Raw genomic sequence first — 27,172 nt, forward strand, 5'->3', positions numbered from 1 at the left:
GCACAATTTCACAGCACTTCCCACAATTTTGGCACCTGAACAGAGGAGTTGTAAAGGGAGAAAATAGAGTATGCATAAATGAAACATAGTATACATAGATTGCAAATAGAGTATGCATAAATGAGCTATGGAATACAACAAAACCAGAATTGACTCTACTGTTCCATTAGATTTATTGTTCCATTGGTTTTCTTAGTGCATGAAACTCAACAACATCACTTCTTCAATTGACATAATTGCTAGACCTGCAAGGACTAATAACAAAAACAAATACACAACATAACATGTAGTGGGACACAAAAATGCAAACACAAACTGATATACAAGTTGGTATACAAGACTGATCTACAAAACTAATACTACACCAAAAACACACAGAAACACAACAGAGACTCTAAAACACTACACCACACTAATAACAAAAACAAAGAACACACAACCTTTGATAGGAAACGATGGTCCCTGGTAACGGTGCCAAATTTGATGGAAGTCGTATCCGATCAAATAAAATAATTAAATGCAGTACTAGGAAGCTTTCATAGGTCTTCTCCCAAGGACTATCCCTTCTCTATCAAAGGTTAAAACACAAAGTGTGTTAAGTCAGACCAAGAAACTCCCAACAAGGTTTTGAGTGAGACAAATATAATACATATTGTTATCTCTAACAAGTGTGTTAGTATTTCAGAAAAACATAAGATCAGGTAAAATGAAGAACAAGCATATGCATCAGATGATACAAGACGACAGATGAAAGGCCAACACAAGCATCCAAAAAGCCAAAATCAAGAGTTAGACAAAAGTGCGTCAAGCACAACCTAAAGCGAAACATAAAGACTCAGACAAAGGTCAAGGCTTGAGCTACACATAGACTACCAGACGTAGATGAAAGTTGTCACGCAACCACCTGAGGAATCAAGTTTCAAAAGACAATTTGAATATCATCCACACTCACAAGAGAACACACGAAGTCATAAAAATTGTGAGAAGAAAAGAAGAAAGAAGAAAAGTAAGCACAAAACGTCAAATCCCGAGTGTGTCAGAAAAAAGGACACCTACCTTTCTGATAAAGATAATGTCTCTACAGCTAATCCCTAGGATTTTGTGAAAGTTAGAATCTGCAGATTCAAAACAATATACACATTGTTCATAAACAGGAAGCAACATTTATGCAAGATCAAGTGCATTAAATGAAAGGATCAATCTAGTCATGAACGACTATATCAACTTCAACGGACAAATGCAACAGGAAAATTTTACAAGCCTATAAATATGCAAGAACCTCAAATAGATTTTTTTTTTGGGAAAAATGGGCAAGAAGCAACAAAAGAATGACTATAGGCATTGCCCTAGGATTTTAACATTAAGCACCAAAAGTAATATCATGCCCAAAAGAAAAATAGAGAAATCAGAGATCGATTCTTCATAGTCAAATCTACAATGTATCATTGTATTTGTCTCTCTAGTCTAAGGTGTTCCAAGTGTTTCTTAGGAAGGAGACCTTAGTGAGTGTTGTAATCTTATGTATCCTCTTTGTAAAGAGTAACCCATACATTTAGAATCTCTGTAGGACTAAGGTAGTGAAACCTTAGAGTGTAGATCATATATGTATCCTCTCTGTGAGAGTAACCCAAACACTCAATCTTGATTATACGTCTATCACTTGTAAAGCTTGAAGAGGCTAGGAAAAGAATACTTGTAAAACCCGAAGGAGCTTGTCAAAGAATACTCACTACGAGCATAAAGAGGCTGATTAAAGAATACTAGCGCTGGTGAGTGAAGCTGGCAGGCTAGGAGTGGTCGAGAATACTTGGACCATGAGTGGTTCTGACTTTGGTGGTCCATAATACTCACTACTAGCCAGAAATGGCTAATAAGAATATACTAGCGCTGGTGAGTGAAGTTGGCAGGCCAGGAGTGGTTGAGAATACTTAGGGAACCAGAAGTGGTTTAAGAATACTAGAGCTGGTGAGTGAAGCTAGCCAACCAGGGGTGGCCGTGACCAGGATGGTCTAGAATACTCAAGGCCTGGAGAGGTCGAGAATACTTGGACCAGGAGTGGTTCTGACCTGGGTGGTCCATAATACTCATTGCTAGCCTGAAGAGACCGATAAGAAAATACTAGCGTTGATGAGTGAAGTCAACGGGCCAAAAGTGGTCGATAATACTTTTGTACTAAATTGCATATTTAGTGGAACCCTTCAGTTGAAGGAGACTGGAGATAGCTCGGTCTGAGTGAACCAGTATAAAATAACTTGCACTGCTAATTCCTATTTCTCAGATGCATATCTTCATTACTGATTAAATCTTTGTGAAAAACTTCGTCCACCCAGAATCTTTTAGTGAAATCAATTTTCAGACACAGACGCAAACTTTGTTTAATATATTTAATTCACTGAAAAGTTTTATCTACTACTTATCTTTAAATAAAACTATCTTGAAAAGGAAAATGCAAGAACCTTAATCATTATTGTTATATGAAACATTTTCCTTCAGCAGACAATAAATCGTTCAGACGCAGTGACCTTATGTTAAGCAAATTCTGCATAACCATCTAGTATTTAAAAGTGCATCAGACAAAGAACATTACTCTTGCGAAAATTGTTTAAAAATTCCTTCTTACACATAAACACATATTCAACCCCCTTCTATGTGTTTCATGTCTAACTTCAAAGAGGGGGGTGTTTTGGTTCAGATTTATCAAGGTTAAACCACAATAAAATGCAAGTAGGACAGTAAGTAAAGTAAGTTGACTCCTTGTTAAGATTGCAACTCTCTTATCCCTGGTTCACTACATATTTCTCTGTTAACAACTTAATCCTTGTTCCATCCAAGTTAACCAACTAAGCGAAGATTAACTCAAGATTTCCCTACATGAATTAAGCAAATGTATACAACATTAAACTTCTCCACTAGATTAAGCAAATTGTGGTATTAAACGTAAACAACCCAGATTCATTAAGCATGAATAAATGTTGAAAACGTATTAATATAAAAATCCAATGAAGAAGAACAAAGTGGAACAGAGATGCATATACGAATAAAACCTCAAATAGAGCTTTCAATCCGCTTAAGGAGCCAACCCCAAGGATTTTAGCCTTCCATTAAAATGAAAATATAGAGACAGCAAAATAGGAGAAACAAGAGAAGGAGAAATATGAAGAATCTGTATTCATTCAATGTAAAAGTGAAATTTTTGATACAACCAGAGAAGAAGCAGAAGAAAAACATAAAAGCAGAAGCAACAGAACAAAGGAAACATAAAAAAAAAAAAAAAGAAGCAAAAATGTGGTCACATCAAGGTCTGAAAGTTGGTGGTTTCATGGTCAACCCTAAGTCCTAATACCCTAGAAAAGTCAAATAGGCCCCCAATCCAAGAGTCTAGCCCAAAATGACAAAAACAGATAATACAAAAATAGGTATCTAAGGAGATGATGTGGTGCTGATGTGGCGCTAACATGGCACTTTGTGTCTCTTGAATTCCAAAATATTCAAGCCCAAAAATGCTTCACAATTAACCTGAAAATAATTAATAGACAAAATTAGACCAAGTGAATTGGAATTAATTAAAATTCGAATTACTGGCCTAATGAAGCCCAAACAGTAAAATTGTGCAATTAATAAGCGATTAAGCCCAAATCAACAATTAAAATAAGTACAAAAAGATAAATAAATAAAGGAAAATAATGACTCATCAATGATTAAAGATGATGTTCAATTAAAGCGACAATATGTTTGTAGTTGAAAGTTTATTATTCTCTTCCTTTAAACGACAAACATGGCAAAATCCTGCAATCTTAGGTTTTTAAAACCATGATTAACAATATTTTTAAACCAGTTATATTTATAGACTCACAATTCAAAAATGAACCCCATGAAACTATATTATGAATTCCATGATAAAGTGTCTGAGAAACATTTTTTTTATGTTAATTATTTATTTATTTAAGGTATAGTGGTACTTGTTGCCTTTAAATAGGGATATTGGTATTCTTCATACTGGTAGTTAAAAGGATCAAGAAAATTAAATTTCAAAGGGCCCAAATGAAGGGTCCTTATTTGATGAAAATCTAATCCCAAGGATCCCTTTGGAAGAGGTAAGACCAAGAAGGGTAAAGGTTGATCTAAGGAGTCTTTATTGTAAATACATTGTATAGTTTGATTTCTTGTACCTTGTATATAGTAGATACTTGTATAAGTGTATTTTTGCCTTTGTATTTGAGAGGCACTTTATTTCCTTTTATTAGCTATTGTATATTGTTTCTAGGGTAGGTTACTTGGGCACTTTGACTCCATTTAACCTAATATAGAAATACACTTTTTTCTTATTTTTCTAGTAGTAGGATTGGGAGTGGCATTAGCAAGCTAGAGAGTGTGACTAGAAAGCTAGAGAGTGTTACTACCAATTGGACTAAGAGATGGACCTAGGCTAAATTTTACATATTAGACTCATTTTACTCCTAATTTTTCATAGATTTGATTTAGCTAGGTTCCATTCACATTGGGTGAACCTAACTAAACCAAATCAACATTTTTCAAAACCAGTTGGAGTAAAATGAAGTCCATGAGCCGCCCACCTTGTCTTGTGTTCACATGGCCGGTTTTCTCTCAAGCTTAGAAGCTTGAAGCACAAGCTTCTCCTTAGCTTGCTTACCAAGCAAGCTAAGTGAGTAGCTTGCTCTCCAAGCCTCTAAACCATGGACGGTTAGCTAGACCTTACCATGGTTCCAAGTGAACCATGGTTAAGGCTAGCTTGCTTTTCAAGCTTCCTACTCCTATATACTTGCTTTCCTTTCATTGTAAGACGCTTTTTGAGATATTGAGAATTATTTTCTAAAGATTACTCAGATTTCTCTCTTCTAAAAGTCCCTAAACCTCTTTGATATTCATCCAATTCTCTTATCCCTTCCCTAGAAGAGTGTGGTGAGAATTAAAGAGACTTATCTCTTAATCAAGGAGTGGCGTCTCTTGGGAGAGTGCTCCACCAATCCATGGTGGTTCTAAGGTCTCCTCCTCCATTGGAGACCTTAGGAAAGCTTAAGAAGAATCAAGGAGTCGAAGAACTAGGGAGGAACTTGAAGAGGATTCAACATCAATCCAGATTCTCCACCAAGTTTCCATCATTATTCCTTAATATTTACTAGGCCTAGGCATGAAACAACATCTCTTAGAGAACCTAGGTTTGACCTTCCTCCCTTTCATGGAAAGGATAATGTTGATGATTACTTGGATTGGGAGATGAAGGTTGAACAACTCTTCACTTGCCACAATGTGAGTGAAGAGAAAAGAGTTCCTATGGCCACCCTTAGTTTTCAAGGGAGTGCCATGCATTGGTGGACTTCCTTAATGAGAGAAAAACAAATTATGAGAGAGCCTTCCATTAAATATTGGAATGAAATTAGGAGTGCCTTAAGGAGAAGGCACATTCCTCCTTATTTTGAGAGGGAGTTAATGGACAAAGACTCCAACAAAGGAACCTTAGTGTGGAGGAATATAGGCAACAAACGGAGTTGCTTATGCTAAGGGCTGGAATTAGGGAAGAAGAGAGAACCACCATTGCTAGGTTTCAAAGTGGTCTAAACCTAGAGATTAGGGACAAGGTTGAACTACTACCCTATAAAGACCTTAATAAATTAGTTCAACTTTGTGTGAGGGTAGAACAACAACTTAGGAGAAATCCTAGCCTTAGGAAGGAATCTACCTCATACCCTAGGAAGGACTTCAAAAAGGAGGATCAATCCTCCTATTCAAAGGATAGACCACTAGAAAAAGAAAAACAAAAACAAAAACCTTTCGATGAGCCTAGAACTAGTTCAATTAAGTGCTTTAAGTGCTTAGGGAGGGGACACATAGCTTCCCAATGCCCTACAAAAAAGACCATGATCATTAAGGGCAATGAGATCCTAAGTGAGGAAAACACTTCATCTTCTTCATCATCCTCAAGTGAAGAAGTTGCTAGTCTTAGTTCTAGTGAGGAAGCACCAGGTGAAGGTGACCTATTCATTGCTCAAAGGTTACATACCAACCAACCCAATGATCAAGACCAATCACAAAGAGAGAACCTTTTCCATTCTAGATGCAAAATTTTTAAGAAAACTTGTTCTCTCATTGTTGATAGTGGATCTTGTAATAACTTTGTAAGCCAAAGGTTGGTTGATAAGCTTAACCTAACTACTATAGCCCATCCTAAATCTTATAAACTTCAATGGCTTAATGAGGATAGACCTATAGAAGTTAAGGATCAAGTAAATGTTCCTTTCTCCATTGGAAAATATAAAGATGAAATTTTATGTGATATAATTCCAATGGATGCAAGCCACATTTTACTTGGAAGGCCTTGGCAACATGATAGGAAGGCCATTCATGATGGTGTTACAAACAAAATTCGCCTAGTCCACCTAGGCAAGAAACACACCTTGACTCCTCTTTCACCTTCACAAGTGTTGGAGGATCAAGTCTTTATGAAATCAAAAAAAAGAAAAGAGGAGAAAAAGAAGGTTCTAGAGTTGGAGGGTAGTGTCTCCTCCAAGGAAGTTGTTCCTAGAAGTCAATTTTTAATAGAACATTCTATTAAAAAATGTCTCCTAGTTGAAGAACCTCTTTACCTTCTCAATGCTAAAGAGACACTACTCTTGAAAAAGAGTAAGGAGGATAGTGTCTTCTCCAAAAATCTTGTGATAAAGGAAAGTCACTTTTCTATTAAAAAATGATTGCAAAATGACTTTTCTTCTTCACAAAGATTTTAGCTCTTTTTCTATTGCTGCCATGGACTTAGAGCTTAAGATCCACAACCTAAATAATTTTGAAAAGAAAGGATCTCAAGTTGTTAGTCTAGTGAAGAAGAAGTGGACTTCACCTAGTTCTACTTCTTATGCTACTACTTTGGTGGTGCCCAAAGTAGACAACCATTGTCTATTTAGGACTTCTCTTACTTTAATTGATCTAATAAAGCACCCAACCTTTTGTTTATATTTTTTATTAGATACATCTCATGGTGTCTTATTTTCTATTTTTGATCTTAAGGGAAGTTCAAACTTCTTTGAACTTAACTTTACTACTTCCCTTCAAGACCAAATTAGATTCTATGACTTTTCTAAACACTTTACACCCTCTTCCATGGTGTATCTAACATATAATATAATCAAGGGTTGTCTAGGTAGGTTCCTTATAATATTCACTTTGTTTTCTTATAGAAGCCTAGGTTACTACATAGGGTACTTTAGGCAAGATACCTTAGTATGTAAGAGTACTTCATTATTTTCTTATAGTTTTAGTACTTTAACATTTATAGGATTTAGTTTTACACTTAGACTACACTATAGTGAGGATCCTATTCTTATGCTTAGAGAACCCATCCTTCCTAGTCTAAGGACCCTTGTTAGGGCTATAGAAGGAATTCCTCATAGGGTGCACTTTCCACATGTGTTATATGAATATGTCATCCCTAATGCTTTGTTTCTTGTTTTCATTGTAGGTGATGCTCTCTTTGTGGAAGGGCCACTAGATTTGAGGATAAATCCTTTCGAAGGGGGAGAGTATGATGGAAATCTAATCCCCAAGGATCCCTTTGGAAGAGGTAAGACCAAGAAGGGTGAAGGTTGATCTAAGGAGTCTCTATTGTAAATACATTGTATAGTTTGATTTCTTGTACCTTGTATATAGTAGATACTTGTATAGGTGTATTTTTGCCTTTGAATTTGAGAGAAACTTTATTTCCTTTTATTAGCTATTGTATATTGTTCCTAGGGAAGGTTACTTGGGCACTTTGACTCCATTTAACCTAATCTAGAAATACACTCTTTTCTTATTTTTCTAGTAGTAGGATTGGGAGTGGCATTAGCAAGCTAGAGAGTGTGACTAGCAAGCTAGAGAGTGTTACTAGCAATTGGACCAAGAGATGGACCTAGGCTAAATTTTACATATTAGACTCATTTTACTCCTAATTTTTCATAGATTTGATTTAGCTAGGTTCCATTCACATTGGATGAACCTAACTAAACCAAATCAACATTTTTCAAAACCTGTTGGAGTAAAATGAAGTCCATGAGCCGCCCACCTTGTCTTGTGTTCACATGGCCAGTTTTCTCTTAAGCTTAGAAGCTTGAAGCACAAGCTTCTCCTTAGCTTGCTTACCAAGCAAGCTAAGTGAGTAGCTTGCTCTCCAAGCCTCTAAACCATGGACGGTTAGCTAGACCTTACCATGGTTCCTAGAGAACCATGGTTAAGGCTAGCTTGCTCTCCAAGCTTCCTACTCCTATATACTTGTTTTCCTTTCATTGTAAGACACTTTTTGAGATATTGAGAATTATTTTCTAAAGATTACTCAGATTTCTCTCTTCTAAAAGTCCCTAAACCTCTTTGACATTCATCCAATTCTCTTATCCCTTCCCTAGAAAGTGTGGTGAGAATTGAAGAGACTTATCTCTTCATCAAGGAGTGGTGTCTCTTGGGAGAGTTCTCCACTAATCCGTGGTGGTTCTAAGGTCTCCTCCTCCATTGAAGACCTTAGGAAAGCTTAAGAAGAATCAAGGATTCGAATATCTAGGGAGGAACTTGAAGAGGATTCAACATCAATCCGGATTCTCCACCAAGTTTCCATCATTATTCCTTAATAAATAACAATAATGTTTAGTGAAGTTTCATTGGGACAACGTAACACTTGAAATTACTATACATATGAACATCACATGGTACAAAAAAAACTAATGGACTTATGGTGACCTTTTTGACAAGTTGGATTGGAGAGGGAAATCAGAACAAGGTTCATACAAATCTTTTTCCAGGATTAGACTTGAAGATTTCATTGACATTTCTATGCCACAAGAAATTAGGGATAAGGGTTTGCCTCCTAAGCCTTACAAGGTATAAACTAATAAGCAGTTTAAAGGGATTATCATTTACAGAAACACTCTTTAACACATTAAGAAGAGAGCATGTGTTTTTAGGTGCAATTGAGCATCACAATAAGCAGACATGCGATATAAATTATTAAATATAGAAAAAGATGCAAAAGCACCCAGGATTTTAATTTGACTAAGTTTTAGTACAATGTAAAATTTTAAGTATACTTGAAATATAGCATCATTGTGCAATAGAAACATCTTGCATTAGCATGCTGATTTTAGAAACATGAAATAAGTTATACGTATACCGTCCTGATAACCAACGAAAGACAAAATAAACCCATTTATCAATCTCGACAAAAGTATAAAATAAATATACATTAATCCACCATTACAAATTTGGGGACAAAAATGATTTGAAACAGGTACTTGATCAAGTTTAAAAATAAGTTGAACTTGACAGAATGATCTACAACTGTAAAATTTATATATACACCCTAAGGATAAATATATTTCAAAACTCCTTTCTCTCCAACCCAAATGAAAAGTACAATGAACTCCAGTTACTATTTGTAAACTAAGAAAAAAACATCCAAAAGAAATAGTACCAAAATTCAAATGTAGGCAAATTATCCATTCTATTATATGTACTTAAGAAGGGGGAAGGGCATAATATTACGTACATAGAGATCTTTAACGATTCCAGTCAAGGATCTAGCAGAATCTAACTTGCAGGGAATCAGTAGAAAACATATCAACTCAGTATTCCCTCTTTCAAGCACGTAGTGACAACCTACTTCAATTGTAGAAGTTTCCCCCTCGCCTTGTGCAAATTACTATAGGATGGTTAACCAAGCTGTAAAGAAAATACAAACAATAGGGAAAAGGAAGCTGAACCAACAAGATATCTCACTCACATCCTAAATTCAATGAATGATGCAAGGGAATAAAAAGATCCTAGTTACTCAAAATAAAAAATCGTGAAACTTACTTTTACGTTTCGATAACTAGGTCAATACAAGTGTGTGTGACTTTCGATTTTGAAGAATAAGAGAGTAGAATGAGAGATGAAAAGAATCAAGTTAATACGAGTGTTTGTGACTTATGAATGTGAAGAAAAAACGAGTAGAATGAGAGATGAAAAAGAAATGAAACGTTGCTATTAGGATTGACTCAGAGAAATAGGTTCAAGATGGAGAACTTTGTATTCTTTTTTCTTTTTTGGTGCGGAAACGCAACATATAACATTTTAACCAAATTTTTTTTAAGAATAAAAAAATAGATTTTAAGTAAAATCAATAATTATTGTTTAAAATTAGTAATTAAGTAAATAATAGTAAAATCTATTATTAAAAATATTTAAAATATTGGATAAATTAGTAATATTTAGTGTTAAAAAGTCAAAAGAAAATATATAATTTAAATAAAAATAATAATATTAATGATTAAAATTATTACTAAAAAATATAATTCAAGTTAATTAGTAACAATTTTTTACAAAAATATATAATTAAAAAAAATTAGTAACATTTTATTACATATTAGCAAATAAATATTAATAAATGTGATATATATAATAATAAATTACAAATCAAATATATAAAATTTCTTTAATATCTAAGATTTTTAATCATTAATTTTTGTCGGATTTAGATACCAATAAATAAAAAGAAATTTAAATCCAAACTTGACGGTAAAACCCATTAAAATTCAATCTTTAAAATCTAAAAGTCTGAACACTCAAATCAGCATGTCCGCAGCTGAACTGAACACTCAAATCATCATGTGTGCAGTCCATCTTCAAAAGCGGGGGTTGCTTTGGCGTCTCGCAATTTTTTTATCTCGCCTAGAGAGAAGTACAAAAAGGACAAACATTTTGTTGTTTCCAAAAAAAATAAAGTACAAACCATGATTGCGGACACAGACAGAAGTAGCAGTTGACATTAAATAGAAAAAAAATCCTTTCACATTCGCTCATTGCAGCCAGTTCTCGAATAAAGCGGTGCCTATTCATATTCCCTCAATTAATTAACGTGTGTGGTACTGGCAAACTAGGAGAGACATGAATCATGATTCTAATTTCATTCTCCCGAAGCATAAAACACGGTAAGTTACAAAATCCTATTGCTAATAGTTTAAAATCAGAGAAATGCGATGGTTTTGGGAGGGGAAATAAGGCCACGTTAGGAAGTGCAACTCTGCTATTTTCAAAGATATGAAATTAGAAAAGAAAGTGTGAGTGACGTTTACATATACTCTCGAATCTTAAAAAAATGTGTCTCAGATTATATTAAGAAACAAGCTCGTCCTCTTTCTCTTCCCAGTTCTCACTTGAGAAAACTCTAAAACCCTCAGTCTCCACCCATGGCACCGAAACAAAACAAGAAGCGTCTCTTCTCTACGGAAGAACCATCCACAGCGACAGCCACAGCCACCGAAGCACCAGCGGCACAAGAGTGTTCTTCTCCCAAAGTGAAGGCCAAGCGGGTGACGAAGAAGAAGGCAAGCAGCGACGAAGAGACGGAGGAGGACAGGATAAAGGCCCCGGATGGGCAGTCGAAGCTGTTCCAGAGGATCTGGAGCGAGGAAGACGAGGTCTTGATTCTGAAGGGCATGGCCGAGTTCATCTCAAGCACCGGCAACGACCCTTACAAGCACGCAGACTCCTTCCACGATTCCATCAAGAACATGCTCCACGTGGCAGCCTCCAGCAGCCAGCTCAAGGAGAAGATCCGCCGCTTGAAGAAGAAGTTCGAGGCTAATTCTCGCCGAGGGAAGAACGGCGACGACCCCCACTTCTCCAAACGTCACGACTCCACGATGTTTCACTTGTCCAAGATGGTCTGGGCTGTGAAGCCCAGGCCCAAGCCCAGGCCCAGTGAGAAACAATTGGTGACGGTGAAGTCTCTTGTGGGTAATGACCTAGATTCGCTTTACCTCGAAATAGCTGGTATGAAGGAACTGGGTGAGGATGAGATGAAGAAGGGTTTGGCATTGATTGGAGAGTCCAAGAGGAAAGAGTTGGAGGGAAGGTGGAGCCAACTGCGTCTTGCTCAGCTTCAGCTTGTTTCAGATCGTTCCCAACTCACCGGGGAGATCGTTAAGCTGATACATGAAGCGCTTCACTGAAGCTGCGTTTGCCCTTGCTCCTTTTTTGCTATCATTTTGTGATTAACAGCACATGGTCTATAGCTCATAATTGTTGACTGTCCTTTAACAACTTTGTTGGCCACTGTTGTCTACCATGTTTTGCGGATCATGCTAGTTTTGGGTAGTTTATTTGGAATTGGAGATCCTGTAGTAGAATAATCCATTGTGTTTTCTTGTCTACTTATGCAAGTGATTGAGTTTTGGGTACCATGTTTTGCTGGTCATGCTAATTTTGTGACTATGTTATAATGCTCTTTTTACTTGGTTATTGGCATTGTGAAAATGTTCTTATTAAGAATTTCAATTTCGAGTTTTGCTGATCATGCTAAGTTTGTGACTATGTTATAATGGGATCAAAATCTTCTGTCTCCGGATCAAAATCTTCTGTTTCCGATGCCTGTCCCTGAATCTTGTCCCTTCAATCACAAAATGCCATCTCAATTAAATTGTCACATCATTATTTTTAATTTTAAAAAAACGTAATTGACGCACGGTGGGAAGGGAGCTGAGGAATGAAGAGGTTGGGTGTGGGAAGGAGTAGAAGAAGAGACATTGGGCGGCTGGGAAGCGGAGCCATAAGAGGTCGAAGAAGGTAAGCGTCAGAGAGGTTGGAGCCACGGTGGTGGAAGGGGTTGTTTTTGGTACCTGAAGCGGTGCAACTGAACAAACTTGGATGATTTTGAATGGTGCTGCTGATGGTTGCGTCATCATGGTTCCAAAGGAATGGAGGAGAAGCAGCTCCTCTGCCTCGGCACAGTAGCCTTCTTCCTCCTCCACAGCTGCCGCCGCGCTCCCTCCACCGCCACTCACGACAAGGCTTCCGGATCGGACAGCCTCCGCCTCTTCCCGCCCTCCGACGCTGCCGAAGCAAAACCCCCGACCCGGAAGCAGAGGCTGTCCGATCTGGAAGCCTTGTCGTGGGCGGCAGCGGAGAGAGCGCGTCGACAGTAATGAAGGAGGAAGAAGGTTGCATATGTAAAGAAAAAATTATAAAAATAAAAATAAAAAATAAATATAATGACGTGGCACTTTATGATTGGAGGGACAGAATTTGGGGAGAGGATTTGGAGAAAGAAGATTTTGATCCGTTATAATGGTCTTGTCTACTTAAGCTAGTTATTGTTACGTGACCCAGATTATGCAATTTTCCTGCTGGTGATGTGTTAATGTGGCTGAACTATAAAACAAAAGAAGGGAAATTTTCTCTCTTAATTATTTCTAGGATGGAAAAACGGGCCAGCCTTACCCATTTTTGGCTCGGCCCGTCATTGACCTACCAAAAATGGGCCAGCCTGGCCTGACCTGCCAATATAAAATGGGTTGGGGATGCTGGCCCGTCCTATTTAAGGAAAGATTAGCGGTTTGGTGGGCCTGCATATAGAAAAAAAATGAAAAAAAAATATTTTAAGTTTAAATAAAAAAATTTGCTACAAATAAATAAATATAACCATAGAAAATTTAAAATGTATACATATTGTATATAATATATGTTCAAAGGCAAATTACAAACTTAGAGCAAAATCAAATAAAAATTAGTCTATTTATACCAAAATTAAAATCAAATTATAAATTTATAAATTACTTATAAACTAAATTTTTTTTATAGTTCACAAAACAAGTTCAAATATAATTAATTAATTTTAAATTTTTATTTAAGAATATTAGAAGTTTTCTTAGAAGAAATTGTCTTTATTTTTTTTTCTTGATCATTTTTATTCTCATTTTTTACATCAAAATAAAATAAACATAAAAATAATTAAATATTTTTTTAAAAAAATATATGCAGGCTAGTGAGTTGTGGCAGACTGACTTGCTATTTGGCCCGGTGAATTGGCGGGCTTGGCGGGACAGCGGGTTAAAATGATGGGCCTAACTTGCCAATTTTTGGCAGGTCAACAGGCCTGCCCGTAACCCACGCAACACACGACTCACTTTGTCATTCCTAATTATTTCTTAAAAAATGTGTTTCAACATTGATGGCTAATATACAGGAAAAAAAAATATTCTGCTCTATGTGACCCAAGCTTCATATTTAATAATATTTTCTCGTTTTAATAATTAAATATGCTAAATCCTTCATTACTTATAGTCGGATATGATAGAAGAAAAATTTCCGTTTAAAATATTTTTTTTCTATATACTTTAAAGTAGTTATTTTAGTTTTTATATTTATTTTTTAAAATTAGTTTTTTTAAAAAAATTTTATACTTGTAAATATTTTTAATCTTTTTAATATCTGTCATTAATTTTTTTTAGCATTATTTATTTTATGTATAAAGATATTAATTTAATTATGTGTGTTTAATGTCAAATTTATTAAAGTTATTTTAAATTAAGTAATTCAACGTTTTGTACATTTGTATCCTCATTTATAACATATTTTATATTCCCTCTGTTTTTTTTCCATAGTTGTTAAGGTTTTGCACCGGACTTAAGAAAATTATTGATATTTTAGTTTTCAAAAATATCTATTACTTACTTTCCTATTTTACCTTTTTTTTATTTTTTATTTTTATATTTTTGAGACTGTTGAACTGCAATCTATTTTATTAATTATTAATGCATTGATTACACGTGAACTATAACCTACTGTATTTAATTATACCTGTCTATGAATTAATATTTATCTTGCTTTTTTTTATATAGTATTTTGTTGGGAACATATTGCTTTTATAAACGCACATTAACTTTATATGGGTGGTTGGAGAAAAAATAGTCGGACATTAAAAATAAATACAAACATGGTTCAATAAACATGTATTAATTATCAAAGGTAAAAATGGAGAAAAAAATAATAAAATGACAATGAAAAAAAAATAAATTCTGACAAAATGACTATGAAAAAAAAAACGGAGGGAATATTTGTATATGCACCTTAGTTGACTATTTATACTATGTTAACATAAAATAAATAATATTATAAAAAAAATTAATAATAAAATCTAAAAGGTTAAAATACTATAAGTATATAAAATAAAAAATTTATCTTAAATTGTAGGAATTGAAAAAGACTGAAAAGGATAAATATTTGAATTAAAAAATATTTTAAATTGTAAATATAGAAATTAAAAAATAAAATAAATAAAATTATAGAGATTAAAAAAAATATTTTAACCAATTTTTTCTGCCTAAAAAAGGTATCATGATAATTTAAGTTGCATTAAGGATACATAGAGTAACTTCAGGCTTGAAAACATGCACATATATTATGTAGAAAATAAGAGACGAGTAATACTAATATTGTGTGAACGTAGCAACTCACTGTACTCTTTATTAAATAAGAGATGACCTTTAAATAGCCATTGTACAACGTACCGAATTAACAAGATGATAACAAAATATCTTATAAAAAACTATCTTATCTTAAAATGAAACAAACAACTCAAAAGAGAAAACAGACTAAACAACCAGTTCGGAATAACTAACTCGGATATCTCTAAAATTTAAGATTATCTAACAAAACTCCCCCATAAGCTTAAATTTCTCATTCTTCTTTCATTCTGAGTAACTTCCTTAGCTCTTGAAATGTTGTTGCAGGCAATGGTTTTGTAAAGATATCAGCTACTTGCTCTTTACTTCCTGTGTGTTCGAGCTCCACGCTTCCTTCTTTCACCTTCTCCCTGATGAAATGAAATCGAACGTCGATGTGCTTACTTCTTTCATGGTTGATTGGATTTTCGGCTAACTCGATTGCTAACCTGTTATCTACTCGGATCAATACTTTCTCAGCTTTCATAATCTCCAGTTTGCTTAGCAAGTTTCTAAGCCAAACTGCATGTTAGACACTCCAAGATGCTGCTACATACTCGGCTTCACATGTTGATAGAGCTACGATTGGTTGTTTCTTTGATAGCCAAGTGAAAGCCGTGTTTCCCATGAAGAATACGTACCCATTTGTGCTTTTCTGATCATCCACATCTCCACACCAATCACTGTCCGAGTATCTAATAAGTCGGTAGTTGTCCGATTTAGTGAAACACAGTCTAAGTGATATCGTCCCCTTCACATACCTTAGTATCCTCTTTAATGCTTTCCAATGAGAATACCTCGGATCCTCCATAAAGCGGCTTGTAATTCCCACACTTAGCATCAGGTCGGGTCTTGTACTTGTCAAATACCTTAGACTTCCGATTAGGCTTCGGTACCTGCTTGCATCAACTCTTTCTGTTTCTCCATTTTTAGATAGCTTCGTTCTAGGTTCCATGGGAGTAGAAACTGGATTGCAATTCAGCATCTTTGCCTTGCTCAAGATCTCCTCGGCATACCTCTTTTGGGACACAAAAATACCTGTTGTGCTTTGGTCCACCTCTAAACCCAGAAAATACTTTATGATGCCCAAATCGGTCATCTCAAACTCCCTCTTCATTACTTCTTTAAACTCCTCAACTAGCTCAGCTTTGCTTCCCATGAATATCAAGTCATCCACGTATAAAGCAACGAACAATATATCTCCTTTGCACTTCTTTAAATAGAGAGCATGTTCATACGGACATTGTTCATAACCATTTCTCTTGAAGTAGGTGTCTATTCTCTCATTCCATGATCGAGGAGCTTGCTTCAAACCATACAAAGCCTTCTTGAGCTTCAACACCTTCTTCTCTTCACCTCTCCTTATGTACCCTAGAGGTTGCTCTACGTAGACTTCTTCCTCCAACATCCCATTCAAGAATGATGACTTCACATCCATTTGTTGTATCTTCCATCCATGCTGAGCTGCTAAGGACAATAGTAATCAGATCGTTTCCATCCTTGTCACGGGCGCAAAGACCTCATCATAGTCAATGCCTTTCTACTGTCTATAACCCTTCACCACAAGACAAGCTTTGTAACGCTCCACTTCACCATTTGCATTTGTCTTCCTTTTGTATACCCACTTCAAACCAATTGGCCGAGCTCCTGTGGGTAAATCTGTCAGCTTCCATGTCTCACTCTTCTCAATTGATTCGATCTCCTCATCCATGGATTTCTTCCATCTCTCATCAAGTACAACCTCTTCAAATTTTATATCTTCTGTTCCTGTCAATATACATACCACGTGTAACTCGTCAGTGGAGTTATAGATATCTTGCAAGCTCCGAGTTCTAAGCTGCTCAGGTTCATCATCTTCCTTGGAATGCTCATTGGTCCTATCCGAGCTTCTTCCTATCATCTCCGAGCTCTCCCTCTTAGAGTTCGAGCTCCCCGAAGTCTTTTCAGAGTTACTCCAGCTTCGCTCACTTTTCTCATTTACCTGGACATCTCGACTTACCAAAATTTTTCCTGTAACAGGGTTGTATAATTTGTAGGCCAAGCCTCCAAAGTTTAAATGCCCAAAATGAAAATGCCACATCATGGCTTCATCCTTCACGTCCATCTTTAAGCACTTATTTTGAATGATGTTCAACTCTAGTTTATACATCCGATTCTTTTTCATCTCTACTCGGGCTACTAAACGATCATGCTTGTCCTTCAAATAAAGTACTCGATCCTTCATCAAAACCGAGTTTCCTTTCTCCATCATCTGCCCCATGCTTAAGATATTGCTCTTAAGTTCAGGAACGTAGTAGACATTCCTTATTTCTCCAACTCGTCCATCTTTCTGCATGTGCTTGATGGTTCCATGCCCTTTTACCGCCACCTTGGAATCATCCCCAAATGACACGAATCCAGCCTTCACCTTGATGAGTTCGTTGAAGAAACTTTCTTCTCCACACATATGATTGCTCGCTCCAGTGTCCAAATAGTAGACCGAGTTGTTCAAGAAACCTAAATCAAGCTCGGCCTCTGACTTCTCATCTGAGATTGGAAGCTCAACTACTGAGCTTTCCATGCAATTCAATTTTAGCTCAACCTCGGAGGCACAACTCGGACGTAGCTTGGTCTCCGAGCTCTGCATCATCATCAAAATTCCTGCTTCCTCGTCCTCTTCTTTTGTGAGAATATTCTTCTCTTTCTTTTCACTTCAGCTTTTAGCTCGGCAATACTTTGCTATGTGACCGTATTTGCCACAATTGTAGCAATTTGCCGATTTGCATTCCTTTGCGTAGTGGTCGTGTTTGCCACACTTATAACATTCCACCTCCGACCTTGGCTGACTTCCTTGGCTACGATCACCCCGTCCTTGTCCACCTCCATGATCACCTCGTCCTTTGCGATTGCCTCGTCCTTGATCACCTTCTTGATCACCTCGTCCTGTTCCTCGTCCTTGACCCTTGATCTTCGACCCTGAGTGTTCCGAGTTCCATTCAAATCAAGTTGCGCCTGTAATGCTTGATCAAGAGTATCCTTCATCTTCCTCCTCCTTTGTTCGTGGGCTTCGAGTGACCCAGTGAGCTCTTCCACTGAGAGAATTGACAAGTCCTTTGACTCCTCAATTACGCATGAAATATTCTCGAAATCATCTGTCTGACACGATGGTTACCTTTGTGCACAACCTCCAAGATCTTCCATGCTTCCTTTGAAGATGCAGCGTTTGCAATCTTCTTGAAACCTGATTCATCCACGGCGTTGTACAAAAAATACAAAGTCGATTTGTCCTTTACTCATGTCTTTTCCAATGTGGCAATCTGAGCCACAGATTGGTCTTCGTCCTCCTTGGGTTCTTGGAACCCCTTCTCCACTATGTCCCATAGACTTTGGGAACCCAACAGGGTCTTCATCTGTATACACCAATTATCATAATTGGTTTTCTTTGACAGTTGTGGTACGTTCATTCCATTAACAACCTTCGCCATTACTCTCTCCCCTTTTTTTTTCTTCAAAACACACACAGGCGCACACTGTTTTCCTCTCACACTCGGCACTCAGAGCATAAAGCTCTGATACCAATTTGTAGAAAATAAGATACGAGTAATACTAATATTGTGTGAACGTAGCAACTCATTGTACTCTTTATTGAATAAGAGATGACCTTTAAATAGTCATTGTACAACGTACCGAATTAACAAGATGATAACAAAATATCTTATCAAAACAAATCTTATAAAAAAATTATCTTATCTAAAATGAAACAAACAACTCAAAAGAGAAAACAGACTAAACAACCAGTTCGGAATAACTAACTCGGATATCTCTAAAATTTAAGATTATCTAACATATTATTGGAAACTAGAACTTATATAATTGTCACTCTCATATTCCTGACTTTTGGCTTAAAAAAATGTGCAGATATTCACTCTCTAGAACGCCTCTCTCTTCAAAAACTATAACTTGCCAAATTATGTTTGCAAAATTAAAATTGTTGGAATTCAAGAAGAATTAGAAGACTTAAACTCATATATTTTATTCATACTTGTAACCTTTTAAATACATAATTGAAAGTTGATACAAATTCTGCTCATAAACATAAAATTAAATGACAAATATAAATACTCATAAAAATGTAACAGCACCTATAATTCCTATAATTAAAAAATCATAACCGTAGGAATTCTAATAATGCTCCATTAATATGAAATAAACTCAAATAATAGATGCTGATTCAGATTCTCAACACTCCTCCTTGAATCAGTAGCTATTAACTCGAAGTTTCCTTCTCAAGTTCTCAAACTTTCCTTTTGGAAGTGCCTTTGTAAAGATGTCTGCCAATTGATCTTCTGTTTTTAATCTAACTCCTCCTCCTGTCTTTGAATACCATTTATTGGAATTTGTCATATCAAATACATCTTGCATGAAAGTGTGACCAAATCTTCCATGCCAAACATTACTCTTATCAATTTTAGCAATAAAATCATGATCTTCAATCAAATCAAATTTCAAATAAAAACCATTTTTGGTCATCTCAATCTTTGCAATCTCTAAACCATGTCATCCATGATAAAACAATAATTCTCTTTAAAAGAGACTCCATAACCATTCTTTAGCATTTGTGGAACACTAAGAACATTTTGGTCCAATTTTGGAATGTAGAGAACATCTTTAACAATTAACATACCTTTCTTGGTTGCAATAGAAATTGTACCTTTTCCATTTGCTTGTACAATTTCACCATTTCCCATCTTGACTTTTGACTCAATTGATTTGTCAATGGAGGTAAAAAATGATAAATATTTAGTCATGTGACTAGTGCAACCACTGTCAATGAGCCAAGTATTCAATTCATGTGAATTGAATTCTTGAGATGCCATAAATAAATACCCATCTTCATCATCATTTTTTTCTTCAATCACATTTGCCTGTTTTTCTAGTTGTTGTTCAGGCTGATTCTTCTTTAATCTGCAATACTTTTCACTGTGACCATTTTTATTGCAAAAATTACAGTGAAAAAGTGGTTTATCTTTAAACCAACAATCTTCTTTAGAATGGTTGGTTCTTTGGCAATGAAAACAAGGCAAAAAATTTCCTTTTCTCGAAGAACCTTCATCCTTTCCTTTGTTCTTATTGAAAGTTCGTGACTTTCCAAAATTCCTTCCATTGTGCTTTGCTCGAAAGGCACCTTCAACAGCTTCATCACTTCTAATGGAGATTCTTTGCTCTTGTGCGTGAAGTTTGCTGGTCAATTCAATAATTGTGAGAGTTTGAAAATCACAAGACTCTTCAATTGCAGAAATCTTGGCTTCAAATCTATCAGGCACCGAAACCATGATTTTCTCGACAACCTTTTGATTTGTAAATGATGTTTCACCAAGAAGTCGCATTTGGTTCACAATATCCATTAATCTGCCAGAATAATCTTTGACAGATTCATTATCCTTCATCTTCATCAATTCAAATTCTCTCTTCAATGTGAGAAGTCTAACAGATTTAACTCTACTACTGCCTTCAAATTCATCTTGAATCTTGTCCCACACCTGTTTAGGTGTTTCCAAATCCATGATTTTAGTAAAAATATGATCTGCAAGTCCTGCATGTAGACAAGTGATGGCTTTATCTTTCTTCAGCTTCTCCTCCTCATAAGCTTTGATTTGTGCAATGGTTGGATTTTCTCTCAATGGTGGTGGATCAGCTTCAGAAATTACAACATTCCATAAGCCTTGAGATCTTAAAACAAATTTCATCTTGACGGCCCAAATATGATAATTTTCACCATTAAACATTGGAATTGTAGGTGAATTGGTAGAAGTAGACATCCTTGCACCAAAAATTGTTTAAACAATAAATCACTAAATTTTGTGTTTGTACTCAACCTCAATGTGTTTAGCGCTCAATAAACCTTTCCTCACAGCCCGTAAGAAGCAAGCTCTTGATACCACTTGTTGGAATTCAAGAAGAATTAGAAGACTTAAACTCATATATTTTATTCATACTTGTAACCTTTTAAATACATAATTGAAAGTTGATACAAATTCTGCTCATAAACATAAAATTAAATGACAAATATAAATACTCATAAAAATGTAACAACACCTATAATTTCTATAGTTAAAAAATCATAACTGTAGGAATTCTAATAATGCTCCATTAATATGAAATAAACTCAAATAATAGATGCTGATTCAAATTCTCAACAAAAATAACAACTGCACTATTTTTAAGATGGAGCCAGAAATGCAAGAAAGCAATAAAATTAGAATTATGTATTAGCAAGATGGAGACATGTCTGCGTAATTATAACAACTACATTTGAATTATGTATCAGCATAGTTTTCCCATATGAAAGAGTTATTAAAAAGTTCCTTATTGTTAAAGTTTGAAATGTAACATAATTCGTATAATTGGTTATGACTACTAAAGGATAACGAACCTCCTATCGTTAATGCAACATAAATATGATAAAAAAGAAACACTTGAGTGATGTCAGATAGCCGTCTAAACTTACACAATCAATATTACTCCCTCCGTTTTTTTTTCTTAGTCGTTTAAGGTTTTGCACGAGATTTAAGGAAATTATTGATATTTTAGTTTTTAAAAATATTTATTATTTACTTTCCTATTTTACCCTTTATTTTTTTATTGCATTTTTTAGACTATTGAACTACTCCATTAAATAGTTGTCCCTTTTTCTTTTGTTTTTTTTATAGTATTTTGTTGGGAACATATTGCTCTTATAAATGCACATTAACTTTATATGAGTAGTTGTAGAGAAATTAGGTAGACATTAAAAATAAATACACACATTGTTCAGGAAACATGTATTAATTATCAAGGATAAAAATGGAAGAAAAAAATTAATAACTCATTGATTTTAGTAACATGACAATGAAAAAAAAACAACAAACTCTGACAAAACGACTATGAAAAAAAAACGGAGGGAGTATATTAATTCAAATGGAATACACATACATCAATACTTGTGCCATTTAATGCAACAGATATATAACACTACTCAGGTTCGTATTCTCTCAAATACTGCTTATTCTCAACTTTGAGTTAATAGTGCTTACATTTGTTGTAGAAGTTAATAGTGGTTATTCTCAAACCGTCTATTGTAGAGTCATTAAGGTAACACTACTCAGGTCCGTATTCTCTCAAATTACTTTTGAAAACATATTAGTCCATATCAGTATGTTACTAGAAAGTTAAGCATAAAAAACTCTCAGCATTATCACGTAGTCTTATTGATTGATTAAATTCAAATGTATTAGTTTCATATGAGGACATTTAGAAAAACAACTAACCAGTGAGAAGTCTATGAAGGGTATGCCAAATATACTCTAACATTGCTGCAAACTCAAAAATTGACGAGTAACACCTTTCTTCTTTGAAGTATATCTTTTTTTGACCATATATTCAGGATGGCACAACGGTTTTCGTTCATTAAAGACATTGTGCCCGGAAAAGTAGAGTGAAAAATCAAAATCTGTGTGATCTATTTATGGAATATGTTGAAAAAACAACTTTAACGCAACAAAATCAATAGAGATGATTTTTCTTGATGAACAGGTAAGTCATAGTCATTGTGTTGCTTTATTTAAATTTAAATTGAAAAAATTCTAATTCTGCTATCAGCTTAAGTAATTTTCTCATTTTACTGTTATACAATTAATTCATGTTTTTTGTTGTTTGTCTTCAAAGGTTCAAGGTTCTGTTAAGCAGAACCTCATTTATATGTTTGAAAACATTCTTGAAGAAGGGTCCTATTATCTCATTCAAAACTTATTGGTGGCTCAAACTAGTTCTAAATTCAAAGTAACAAAAGTTTAAGCTCAATTTCATAAGAACCACTATGTGTATGAAAACAGATGGGGGACAATACCAGAAAATTGTTTCAGCTTTGTCACATTCTCTGACATATATTGTGGTGTGTGTCAGACTTACTTCATAGGTGAGGCCTTCTTTTTTATAAAACTTTTTGTATTTTCTATCATGTTTTATTTAGATCTGATCACCTAAATATTTACCTTTTAAACAATATACAGTTTATTATATCAGATGTTATTGGACATGTTCAAAGTATGATTTGAAAGAGAATGAGAAAAATAACACGAAGAATAAACTGATCGACATTGTGTTTGAAGATTTAAAGTGAGTTATCTGTCTTGTATTATATTTTCAATTCTTAATCATTGTTTTAGTTGTTCTTATATTTACTGATAATTTCTTATCTATTAATGCAGAGGAAATATGGTAGATTGTACTTTGTGGGAGAATTATGCTGAACAATTGCATGAATACGTTCTCAAACATGATCCAAACAGTTTAGTCATAGTCATACTACAACTAAGCAAAATCAAAATCTTCAATGGCATTTAACTACATATTTATTACTCGATCATATATTTATAAAATGATGAATACCTATAACATAACTCTAATAATTTGATTCAAAATTATGAGTGCAGGGAGGACTGAAGTTTCAAATACTTTCAATTCTACTAATTAAGCTTTTAATTAATCCAAGTATTAAAGAGTGTGAAGAATAAAAAAATAAGTAAGTAGTATTTTTTTTAATAATGAGATTATTAAAATTATTATAAACTTTAATTGGTACTTAATTGTAAATCCTTATTATTCTTACAAAATTTGGTAAGATTGGATACTAAACTTTCTGATCTCTTCGCATATAGGTTTCACGTCCAATTTTATCTTCGATCTCCATTTTTTTTAAGTTGTTGGCAATGAGAGAAGAGTGTTATATGCTTGTATATTTATTCTATACTTTATAATATGAATCTAACTTGTAAATTAGATTGATATGATTTTATTTGCAGAGATCATGGGCAAAAATGATTGGTATCACTTAAAGAGTAATTTCAAGTTAGACCAAGTTGTTTGAAAGTACAGCTCATCTGACAAGCATAATCAAGATTTCCAAGTTGAAAATATCATTCCTTCACCTATAATCCAAATTGCATAAATAAGGAAAGTTGTTGATGAGGTTTCAAAATAGTTTCGAAAAAAAGCTGAAGTTAAGTGAGATCATGTTGTCAATGAGATTGGTCATATTCAAATGCAAGAGAAAAATAATGAAATCAGAAAAGTTGTTGAACAGAGTTTGGAAGGTACTTCTGATAAGGCTCTCGTGCTTGAAAATTTAAATTTTGTTAGTAATCAACAAGATAGTTTGGAAATTCTATTAATAATCAACAAGATAATTTATTGATCACATTTGATATGGCTAGTAACATTGGTGCTTCTAGCATCGAGCTTCCCACCAATAATATAAATGAAGTTAGAGGAAAGGAACAAGTGCCCCCAGGGGCTTCAACTTCTACTGATTTTGTTGTTGGAAAATTATTAGGCCTTTGGCTTGATTGGATCATACAACCATACTTTCTCATGTTAAATCTTTATCAATTGTAGAGCTTACTATGGAGGAATTTTGTAAGGAAGATCAAAAAATGTCATATATATGTAAAGATGATGATGGAGAATGTCGATCTCATTTCTATCATGAATTTTGTTCAAGTATTTTTATAACGTTCTATAGTTGTAGTTGATCAAGTTGTAAAATTTTAAGTTTGACTCGTTCGATTGGAATAAATTCTAACTCAACTCTTTAATCAAAAAGTGTCAAACATGGCTATTCCTTTTCTTTACAAGGCTTCAAACTCACCAATTTTAGAAATAGTATAATTTATTGGCTTCAAATTTGACCAGTCTTTAACTTGGAAAATTTTATAAGTTATTAATCTTAAACTAGTTTAATCTTCAAACTTTAAACTTGGTAAATTTCACAAGTTAGATTCAAAGTTGGCCATTTTTTAAACTTGATAAATTTTATAAGTTGGCTTGAATTCAACCAACTATTAAACTAGGTAAATTTCATAAGTTGGTTTCAAATTCAACATTTTAAATTATTTTAGACTCAAGGCCTTAAGCTTAAACTTGGCCTTTTAAGATTGGTTAGGCTTTGAACTCTGCCTTTCAAATTAGTTTAGACTTAAGGTCAACTTTAGGCTCAAAATTGATCTTTTAAGATTGGTTAGGCTTCGAACACGGCCTTTAAAATCATGTTAGGTTCAAATTTGGTCTTAGGCTCAAACTTGACCTTTTAAAATCATGTTAGGCTCAAACTTGGCCTTTTAAATTATTTTAGGTTTGAACTCAACCTTATGCGTAAACTTGGCCTTTTAAAATTGGGGTTTTAAACCTAGGAAGTCACCCATCCCAAACCCTAAACCCAGGAGGTCACCCATCCTAGTACTACTCTCGCCCAAGCACACTTAACTGCGGAATTCTGATGGGATCCAGTGCATTAGTGCTGGTATGATCGCACCTGACAAGTATTACGCAAAATATTAGTATATGTTGTTGTAAGGAAAAATATTAGCCTTAAAATTTGAATTGTTAAGGCTAAAATTTGAGTTCAATCTGAGATAGTTTGAAAATTTGACAAAAGTACCCTTGTTAAAAAATTGAGACAGTTAAATTTGACAAAAGCAACCGAGACAATTTTTTTACGAAAAAAACTTCAAATAACCAAGTAAGTAAGAAATCGGCAGACGAGTACTTCCAAGGAGGTCACCCATCCTAGTACTACTCTCGCCCAAGCATGCTTAACTGCGAAGTTCTGATGGGATTCGATGCATTAGTGCCGATATGATCGCACCTGACAAGTATTCCGCAAAATATTAGTATATGCGGTTGTAAGAAAAAATATTAGCATAAAAATTTGAATTTCTAAGGCTAAAATTTGACTTCAATTCGAGATAGTTTGAAAATTCAACAAAAGTACCCCTGTTAAAAAATTGAGACAGTTAAATTTGAAAAAAATAACCGAGACAATTTTTTTAAAGAAAAAAACTTCAAATGACCACGTAAGCAAGAAATCGGCAAAAAAAAAGAGGTGCAACACGAGGACTTCCCAGAAGGTCACCCATCCTAGTACTACTCTCGCCCAAGCACTCTTATCTACGGAGTTCTGATGGGATCCGGTGCATTAGTGCTAGTGTGATCGCACCTGACAAGTATTAGGAAAGATATTAGTATATGCGGTTGTAAGGAAAAATATTAGTCTTAAAATTTCAATTGTTAACGCTAAAATTTGAGTTCAATCTGAGATAGTTTGAAAATTTGACAAAATTTCCCCTGTTAAAAAATTGAGACACTTAAATTTGACAAAAACAACCGAGACGATTTTTTTAAGAAAAAAACTTCAAATAACCACGTAAGTAAGAAATCGGCAAAAAAAGGTGCAAGACGAGTACTTCCAAGGAGGTCACCCATCCTAGAACTACTCTCGCCCAAGCACGCTTAACTACAGAGTTCTGATGGGATCCGGTGCATTAGTGCCGGTATGATCGCACCTGACAAGTATTACGCAAAATGTTAGTATATGCGGTTGTAAGGAAAAATATTAGGCTTAAAATTTGCATTTTTAAGTCTAAAATTTGAGTTCAATCCGAGATAGTTTGAAAATTTGACAAAAGTACCCCTGTTAAAAAATTGAGACAGTTAAATTTCACAAAAACAACTGAGACGATTTTTTTAACCAAAAAAACTTCAAGTAACCACGTAAGTAAGAAATCGGCAAAAAAAAATGAGGTGCAACACGAGGACTTCCCAAGAGGTCACCCATCCTATTAATACTCTCGTCCAAGTACGCTTAACTGCGGAGTTCTGTTGGGATCCAGTGCATTAGTGCTGGTATGATCGCACCTGACAAGTATTACACAAAATATTAGTTTATGCGGTTGTAAGGAAAAATATTAGCCTTAAAATTTGAATTTTTAAGCCTAATATTTGAGTTCAATCCAAGATAGTTTGAAAATTTAACAAAAGCACCCTTGTTAAAAAATTCAGACAGTTAAATTTAACAAAAACAACCGAGACGATTTTTTTTAAGAAAAAAACTTCAAATAACCACGTAAGTAAGAAATCTG

The 27,172-nt window shown here is 34.7% G+C and overlaps 1 protein-coding gene, 3 non-coding genes and 2 pseudogenes across 4 annotated transcripts; 1 reads left to right on the forward strand and 5 right to left on the reverse strand.

Moving 5' to 3' along the window:
• Positions 1-11,204: 11,204 nt before the first annotated feature.
• LOC109792911 (putative transcription factor At1g61730) lies at positions 11,205-11,969 on the forward strand. Its single transcript, XM_020352359.3, has one exon. The coding sequence runs from the start codon at positions 11,205-11,207 to the stop codon at positions 11,967-11,969; it is 765 nt and encodes a 254-aa protein (XP_020207948.2).
• Positions 11,970-25,445: 13,476 nt separating this feature from the next.
• On the reverse strand, positions 25,446-25,568 carry LOC145951538 (uncharacterized; annotated as a pseudogene).
• Positions 25,569-25,781: 213 nt separating this feature from the next.
• Positions 25,782-25,901, reverse strand: LOC114915350 (uncharacterized; annotated as a pseudogene).
• Positions 25,902-26,133: 232 nt separating this feature from the next.
• Positions 26,134-26,252, reverse strand: LOC114915359 (5S ribosomal RNA). The gene has a single exon (XR_003803338.2). It is a non-coding gene; the product is annotated as a 5S ribosomal RNA (ribosomal RNA).
• Positions 26,253-26,479: 227 nt separating this feature from the next.
• Positions 26,480-26,598, reverse strand: LOC145951492 (5S ribosomal RNA). The gene has a single exon (XR_014429289.1). It is a non-coding gene; the product is annotated as a 5S ribosomal RNA (ribosomal RNA).
• Positions 26,599-26,831: 233 nt separating this feature from the next.
• On the reverse strand, positions 26,832-26,950 carry LOC145951511 (5S ribosomal RNA). Its single transcript, XR_014429308.1, has one exon. It is a non-coding gene; the product is annotated as a 5S ribosomal RNA (ribosomal RNA).
• Between the last annotated feature and the right edge of the window lie 222 nt (positions 26,951-27,172).

This window comes from Cajanus cajan, chromosome 8 (genome assembly GCF_000230855.2).
Source record: "Cajanus cajan strain Asha chromosome 8, NIPB_CcT2T_4, whole genome shotgun sequence".
Taxonomy (NCBI): Eukaryota; Viridiplantae; Streptophyta; class Magnoliopsida; order Fabales; family Fabaceae; genus Cajanus; species Cajanus cajan.

Coding starts and splice junctions, on each gene's coding strand:
- LOC109792911 (XM_020352359.3), top strand. CDS start 11,205: ATGGCACCGAAACAAAACAAGAAGCGTCTCTTCTCTACGGAAGAACCA.